Source organism: Electrona antarctica (genome assembly GCF_951216825.1).
Source record: "Electrona antarctica genome assembly, chromosome: 5".
NCBI classification, from domain to species: domain Eukaryota; kingdom Metazoa; phylum Chordata; class Actinopteri; order Myctophiformes; family Myctophidae; genus Electrona; species Electrona antarctica.
In genome coordinates, this window is record NC_136810.1 from 51,155,866 (window position 1) to 51,164,677 (window position 8,812).

Below are 8,812 nucleotides of genomic sequence, written 5' to 3' on the forward strand. Positions count from 1 at the left end.
GTTCACACTTGTAAAAGAGACTCCAGTCTCAATGTGGTTTTTACTGGTTAAATAAAGGTTAAATAAAAATAAAAAATAAATCCTGGTTAAACACATCTGGTGGCTACTGTTATCACTAAATGTTTTTTTTTATTGCAACTCGTCAGGGCCAGTTTTAGCCTGCCCGACTATAGGGTATGTAGGACGAATATATGGGGGGGGGGTCAAATCCCTGTAAACCCCCGAAATACATAGAAAACTATGCTATCATTATATCAGTTTATCATATCAGACCAACAGTAACCATGCAGTTTCCATCAGCACCCTGTCGGTTAACAGCACTGATGGCAAACGGTGTTCAGGTGGGTCTAAATTTCTCTAAAAATGCTGCCCAGCCGATCAGAAATGGTCCAGATATTTTGTAGATTTTTTTTATATTGACTAAAACAAAGTCCCCTTTATCTACCGGTATGTTACTTTCTTTTTATCTTGTGATTTAATGTATTCGAGTCTTCGACCATACTGTATTTAGGTTTGCCATGGTTTTTGTTTGTTTTTAATTAATAAAGCCATTCTAGGGATGGGTGTTGGATTGTTCTCAGCCAGTTCATGTATCCATCCCTATTAGATAGGCCTCCCGAAACCATAAATACACATTATGTTCCTATCAGATAGGCCTCCTGAAACCATAAATACACATTCTGTTCCTATCAAATAAACCATAAATAAATAAATATGCTGTCCCTATCAAATAAAGCTTCAATGAATAGCCTATATATTCTGTCTAGATCAAATAACCCATTTTGGGCGGGAATCCCTTTTGGTGTTAGCATTATGTTATGCTTTAGCTATTGAAAAATAGCAGATCTACAAGCTCATAGCGCGCCACCGAGTGGCGCGCTACGAGCTTGTAGGTCTGCTATTTTTGAAAAATCGAACCACCACTGAGCTTTTTCAGAAAACTGTCAGGATGTAGAAGACATTTTTAGAATCTGGTCTCAGGTCAAAATGGAATAAACAACATAGACCTATATTAGATCCTGTGGCTGTGCTTGGTGCCCATCCCATCCCTGCACATAGTGGACTGCCTGTTAATGAAACAAAAAAAGATTTTTCTTCATGATTTACATTATTATGTAGGTTAATCACTGCTAGCTCTCGGCTGTGTGGGAATAAAGTGATTAGCGTGTGAGTTCTAATTAAATCCATGTAGCCCATCCCATCTCACTGGCAGGAGAGCTTGGAGAGCTGCTGTGCACGCTTTGGCGCACACAGATGTTGTGGTATAGGATATACTGCAGCAGACACACACGCACGCACGCGCACGCACACACACAGTTGTACACAGATGTTGTAGTAGCCCCAACAGACAGACTCATGCACGCACGCACGCACACACACACACACAGATGTTGTAGTAGCCTACTTAAGTAAATGTAATCAGTTTACTTTACACCACTGCCTACTACAGCGCACGCACGCACGCACGCACGCACGCACGCACGCACGCACGCACACGCACACACACACACACACACACACTGTTGTACAATATGCAGTAGACTGTAGACTGTAACGAACCGATACAGGCGACAGCTGATGGATGTACAATATGAGTGACAGCCCACTCTGTCAAAGTCACTCACACAAACACACACACACACACACACACACACACACACACACACACACACACACACACACACACACACACACACACTCACACTCACACTCACACAGTGACACACACACAGTGACACACACGCACACACACACAGTGACACACACACACACACACACACACACACACACACACACACACACACGTCGAGAGAGAGAGAGAGAGAGAGAGAGAGAGAGAGATAGAGTTCTCTCCTCCTCTCGTCGACGGTGACGCTGCGCCTCCCGCGCGCGCACCGGGGAACTGCAGGTCCCGGACGGGGGGTTAAAAAGCGGCGTGCAGCGCGCACGGGGGGCACAGAGAGAGAGAGAGAGAGAGAGAGTGTGTGTGAGAGAGAGAGAGAACGTTGTGTGTGTTGTTTGAACGGAGAAAAGTTATAGTGCGGGATTTTTTGGAGCAGCATACCAGGCAGCAGCAGGACTAAATAATAACAATATACAACTATTTTTTTTGTTGAGAAGATGGCAAACAAACCTCAGCAGCCTCAGCCTCCTCACCTTCACCTGGCCGAGGTCACCGCGTCCCAGTTCCTGGACATCTGGAAACATTTCGACGCAGACGGTAAGAAGGGACAAGTTTGGCTTCAGGTTGCTCTGATCTGTGTGTCACTCTCTTTCTATTTTCTTTTTTTCCTACTTTTTTTTTTTACAAGCTCACAGCGCACTGTGAGCTTGTAGATCAGTTATTTAGCCTCATGCTTTATTCATACTGTGGTGGGAAATGCTGTGAATGATGGACTAATCGTTCTGCTGCAATTAATTCGATTGATAGCAGGTGGTCCACTGCCTATATCAATAAACCTGGCAGTGACAACTGTAACAAGTTGATATAAATGAACTAGTAACGTGTACATTAATTCAATTTAGAATTTAGCAGTCGTACTCCATGCCTGCTGAACGATAAAATGCTAAAATAACTTTTTCTACTTTTAGGTAGATGCATACCTGCTTCAAAGGTTGAAATGATGCAGACATTATTGTCGATTGTATGCACAGTAGTTTAGTTTCTTGCATTTCTACCAACACCCCACGCTTCAGCTCAGCTCATGGAGCAGCTAACCGAAATTGTTCCAAATAATGTCAGGCCATAAAGTGCATGCAACTTGCAAGTCTTTCTCTTTTCTTCTAGAAGGTTCCGTTTAATTGCGCATACCCATTACGCATTTGGTGCGCTGTCGGGGAGACGCAGCAGCCATAATAAGACTCCAGTCTCCGATGACAAACTTGCTGCCCCGAACAACTGTATAGCCTGTAGCCTCTAACACTTTATTCTATAACCCATGTGGTTCCCAAACGTTTTCATGCCAAGGACCCCCAAATTGACACGTATTAGCCCGCGGACCCCCATTTGAAAATATACGCAGCCTAACGCAGGGACCCAAGAGAAGATGTTTACGGCTCTAGCAGTGATTCTCAACCCGTTTAATGTCAAGGACGTCCCCCAGTTTGACATGCATTAGTCTACGGACTCCCATTGAATGGCATTTCTATCTCTGGGACGGTCCTGGGACCCCCAATTTTGTAAAATCAATGTTAATTTAACTCTGAGTGTGTACAAATGGATCACAAAATGGACCCTGACGGGTCCATTTGTACACTCAGAGTTACAGAACCCATAAGGGTCCTTTTGGTTCCAAAGTATCATTTAGCCGGGGACCCCCTGGAACTCCCTCAAGGACCCGTGGGTGTCCCCGGACCCCACTTTGGGAACCACTGCTATAGCCAATATGCCATTCATTGATATTTTAGAAATATATATAAACTATACACTCCAGCTGCCATGGGGATTCTGGATAGTGTCCGACACATACATCTATGCATGCAGGCGAACAGTTAAGTCTGAAATAATTATGCAATATATAGTCCATTGGGGCTGACACATAGTGTAGTGGTGTAGCCTAATAGAAAATATGGAGGTTTATATATTTGACATTTTTTGCAATGTCTCAATATAAAGTGCCACACAGTTAGTACATATAGGCTATTCTAACGCTGGCAGTCAATTTGTGCACTTTCAATAGTTACCTAATTAATTAACAGACAAGATGTACCTGATTTATTCAAATACAAGTAATCTCTCTCTCTCTCTCATTCTCCATTATCTCAGCCCCCCCCTCTCTCTCTCACTCACACACACACACACACACACACACACACACACACACACACACACACACACACACACACACACACACACACACACACACACACACACACACACACACACACACACACACACACACACACACACACACACACACACACACACACACACACACACACACAGTATCTTGCTCTCAGCATCCCTTAGTATTTCTCTTTTTCTCCCCCTCGATGTATACATTCCAGAGTTTCTCTCCATTTGGTATTTGTTGAATATGATGGCATATCCTTTATTATACACTATTAGAGGTGACCCCATTAGAAGGATGCTATATATAATACATTAGCATCAATGAGTCCACTGGGATGCCACGCATATGTAACACTTAATGAGCTTAATGAGCCAAACTGCATGGGACGGGACTCAAGGTTGTGTGTGGACCATTTTTCATGTAGGGTCATTTAGTTTTTAATTATTACTACTTCGGACAGAGAAGAAAGGTCGCACAGCTCGTTGTCACAATGCAAATATACTTTAGACTAGAGTATACCAACGTTTCAACGGGGTATGGAATTATTACCATTTTAAAAAAAAATCCCCTCAGTAATTTCATGAAGAAATCAAAGAAAAAATCTAAGAAATGTATAGTGAAAATAGCGGGTGCAGTACTTAGTTTGGTTTAGATTAGTCATTGGTTAGACCAGTCATTAGTCCTACAACTACAACCTATCTCAAACCCTCACCCTAAACCTAACCTTCCACGGGGCAGCACACCTAAACCTAACCTTAACCCATGTCTAACCAATGACTATAGTCTAAACTAAGTATGCACCCCAAAATAGCCTGTTGTGAGCTTGTGATCTGCTATTTTCACTAGTTTGGGTCCTGGGAAGACATCAAATGTATCTTTTGGGTCACAAGCTAAAAAGTTTGGGAACCACTGCTATACAGACTGTAGCAGTGACTAATTGAGTCATTCATGATCCATTGTTTGGTGCTGAGAATTGGAAGGAACACCATTGATCTAATTCTAACCAATAAGGCCTGGTTTCTCCATTGAAAGTGCCTATATAACAATACAATAACACGGTACAATAACCATGGGTACACTGTGACATTCAGAGTGTTCATTTAGTGTACAAATGGACCTGTAAGGACCTGTAAGTATGAATAATTTAGCTGGAGACCCATGGAACACCAGGCCATCAATCATTTAGCTGGAGACCCCCAGAAGCCACTGGGTTCATTTGGTTCCAATTGTGCAGTAATGTACACTCTCAGAATTACAAATTGATAAATTAACCCTTTTCTTTTTTTTGTACTGTGTAAACCAGAGAAACGATACCAAGCTATACTGTACAGTACAGGGAACTGGAGCTGGGGCAATGTGAACAATGTGAACCATTTGGTTTGGTTCTTTGGATTTATTGATGATCTGATTTCAGGCCTGTATACTCATAATGAAACCTACAGTTGGAGGCCATCGATATTGTCCTTTTCTTTTTGCTGAGGTTTGCGTGATCTGCGCAAAAGGACAGTTAACCCATTTTGGGCGGGAACCCCTTTTGGTGTTTTAAACATTATGTTATAATTTAGCTATTGAAAAATAGCAGATCTACAAGCTCATAGCGCGCGCTACGAGCTTGTAGGTCTGCTATTTTTGAAAAATCGTGAAAATATTTATTTCAGAAAACTGGAGGATTTAGAAGGATTTTTTTAAATTTTGAGGTCAGGCCTAAATGGGTCAAAGGGACAATATCGGTGGCACCCAACTGTATATGATTCTGGTGCAGTGTGGTGGGAGCTGAGGGTTACACAGCTATTACAGATACAGCCTTCAACTACTGACAAAGACGAATTACACATCCATTTATTTTCCACTGTAAGGTCACGGTGACTGTTCCAGGTGACTGTTGACTACGCCAGTCAAAATGTCTTTCAAAGCCTTTCCCCCACACTGTAAAGTTAATTTGACTTGTAAAATCGATCCACGTGGATCTATTTGGGTCCATTTTACATTTGGGTCCATTTTACACTCAGAGTTAACACGGGGGGATTATGCTGTGCAGGTGTTCAAGTTATCCTGGCAACAGAATTTACATACCATGGTTTGCAACAACTCACTTTGCAAATCAAATACAAACATAGGACAGGATCGGAGAGTGTTTGATTTCTATTGTCCATCACATAAGCAGCATTGCATGCCTGGCTGGGCGTAGATGAAGAAAGCCAAGCCCGATTTGTATTGTGGTTTATGTTTCACATGGAGTAAGCATCTCCGAGGTGCAGAGAAGAATACACAGGAGGCTTTGCAATCAGAGATGAAGCTATATATACATATGTATCCTGTTGGCCTTGGATCAAATCTCACATAGGAGCTGTGTCACTTGAATCTCCTATTCTCTGTGCCCCTCTCATCTTCCCTACTATCTGTCAGGGCTAGACGTCCCTGTCTTAACCCCCCCCCCCCCTGTCCCTGGCTCCAGGGGGGCTTTAGCCCCCCTCTGGTGGAGGCTTAGCCCCCCCCTAAGCCCCCCTCAAAACAAGCCCAATTGACTGACTTCTATGTAAACCAAGATTAATTAGCCCCCCCCCCCCTCTAAATAGCCAGCCCTTCCATAGCACCCCCAGTCACAGTTTTCTGGAGCCGTCGCTGGGGCTAGACTCAGCTGACTTCCAGTTCGATTAATTCAAAATGGAAAAGCGATGAAGCAATTTGTTGAAGAACCGTAGAGAGCACGCATTATTTATCACGTTTTACGAGGCTGGATATGACAACCATCTCTGGCCAAAGACAGACCGTTGAGAGTTTCGTATTCTGATTACAATCTACGTCCTAAATCGAACGAGTCGAAAAATGCAATTAAGTCAGCCACGTTCTCAACGAAGAAAGAAAATGAATAAAATAAATAAGTGGACAGCAAACCAAAGCTGAAAAACAAACAATCACGTTGGCTTATGGAATGTCCTGCTGGCATAGTAAAACATTTTGAGAGTTTTCCTTTACTGGGCAGCAGTGTTAGAGGTAGAGTCACAGTTATAGGGGGCACGGTGGCACAGTCGGTAGTGCTGTCGCCTCACAGCTAGAAGGTCCTGGGTTCGATTCCCGCTCGGGACGCTGTGGGTGCTGGCAGCGTGTTTCCTCCTCCGCGTCATCAGTGCCCATACCCGAGGCGGGGTTGGCGAAAGGGCCTTTCTGTGTGGAGTTTGCATGTTATCCCCGTGTCCCCTAGGCCGGGCAAAAAACATGCAGTAATCGTGGTCTCTATACTGCCTCCCCCTGGCCAGCCGGGGCACCTGATGGAGGGGAAAGGAACTGGTTGGAATAACGTGTTCCTTCCACGCGCTACGTCCAACCAGGGAAACTCCCCCCTGTTAGGTGTAAAGGAGCAACTTGGACACTCAGGCATGAAGGAAGCATGAGTTCAAGTCCGTTGCTCTCCCCACATTAGATAATTGACACAGGTGAAAAATGGGTTACAAAATCGTGGGATAAAAATGAACAGAGTCACAGTTATGTCTCTGAGGACAATATGCAGTATTACTGATTGTTTCTCTGCTCTAGCTTCTTACTATTTTCTACCTAATTGTTTGTTTGCTTGAATTTGAATTATTTTTTTGGTTGTTTTTAAATTGTCCTGTTTTGTGTGATGTTTTACTATTATTGTTTCTTTTGTAAAGCACTTTGTAACGCGGTTTTGAAAGGTGCTATATAAATAAAGCTTTATTATTATTATTATTATTATAAGATCATGTTATTGTGATACTTTAACGGTTTAATGTTGCCACTTCATGTCAGGTCTATACTATTCTGCTACAGTATGGTACAGAGTGTACCAGATAAGACTTAACTAAGTACATTAAGTACTGTACTTAACACGCTTAAGTGCCGCATGGGCGCGATATCGCGGTGATAGAGTCCCCCGCTGCGTGCAAAGGCAGCGATATAGCGGTGATAAAGGATTATATCAAAACCAACTGGCCAACGCTAAGCACCAACCTGTAGCCTGGTCCCGTTGGCTAGGCAACATCTGCGTCCTTTCCAGCATGGGGATGAAGTGGCGCCCGCCCAATAGAAATCCACTCATTCTAGATTCTTTGCTGCTTGTTTTCTCAGAAAAATACTCCAAAGTTGTTGTTTTTGTCCAATCCGTCCGACGTTCAGATGTAAATAGTGGTTTCTGATCGCATCGTGCCCGACATATTACCGTTTATGGTGAAAGCTACTTTCGCCATAATGTCTGAGGCTGTGAGACCTGGATGGAAACTGACATCAGTTTAAATTCTCTGGCACCGTGGGGTAGTACTAGATTTAACCACTAGGCAGCACTAAGAGTGTTAAGTACAATTCTGAGGTATTTGTACTTCACTTGAGTATTTCCAATTTCAAATACTTAAGCAATATTACACGAGAGGGTGTGCGTTACTGTCATTAATGGCACGCCTGCGTTGCTGCAGGAACGAGCAGAAGGCGAGTTCTGTAAGCAGCGCAGAAGTTACCCTTAAAACTAAGATTTTCGCCAAAACAAAATCATAATTTTTTAATGACAGATGAAGCCATATGACCACACAATGTCCCAAGAAACTAGCAAGCCTAGCCACAGAGTCTGCTGTGCTTGGGAGAACAAGGCTTTGTTTTAATTAGGTGTTCCCATAGGGGTGCTCCATGATGCTGGTTTGAAGCACGGCTAGAAGGTTGTTTCAACCAATCAGATCGCTTCCTCGAAGCAACCTGTTGTATAATTTCACTTCTACTCCATCTCAGATCCAAATATTGTACTTTTACGCCATTACATAAATGTTGGAACAGATTGATTATTTCAACACATACATTAACCACTTCAGCCCTGTAAACATTTGGACCATTTGAATATAGACGGTCTACAACCTCACACTGTGTCGCGATTCATATTTCCACCCCTCACCAACTGAGGACGAATCCTCGGCTCTAATCCCAACCAGATCTAGGCTCTGAAATAGGGCCTCGACTACAATACTACTTTTTACAAAACTTCTTATTTGACAAGAAAATATACATTCAAGACGGCA

General features: G+C 43.1%; 1 protein-coding gene across 1 annotated transcript in view; it reads left to right on the forward strand.

The window, feature by feature from the left end:
• Positions 1–1,983: 1,983 nt before the first annotated feature.
• Positions 1,984–8,812, forward strand: part of calb2a (calbindin 2a) — a 28,413-nt gene continuing 21,584 nt past the window's right edge. The window contains exon 1 of the mRNA XM_079502110.1: positions 1,984–2,221. Coding sequence (XP_079358236.1) covers positions 2,122–2,221 — 100 coding nt within the window. The 5' untranslated portion in view covers positions 1,984–2,121. The remainder of the gene's footprint in view (positions 2,222–8,812) is intronic.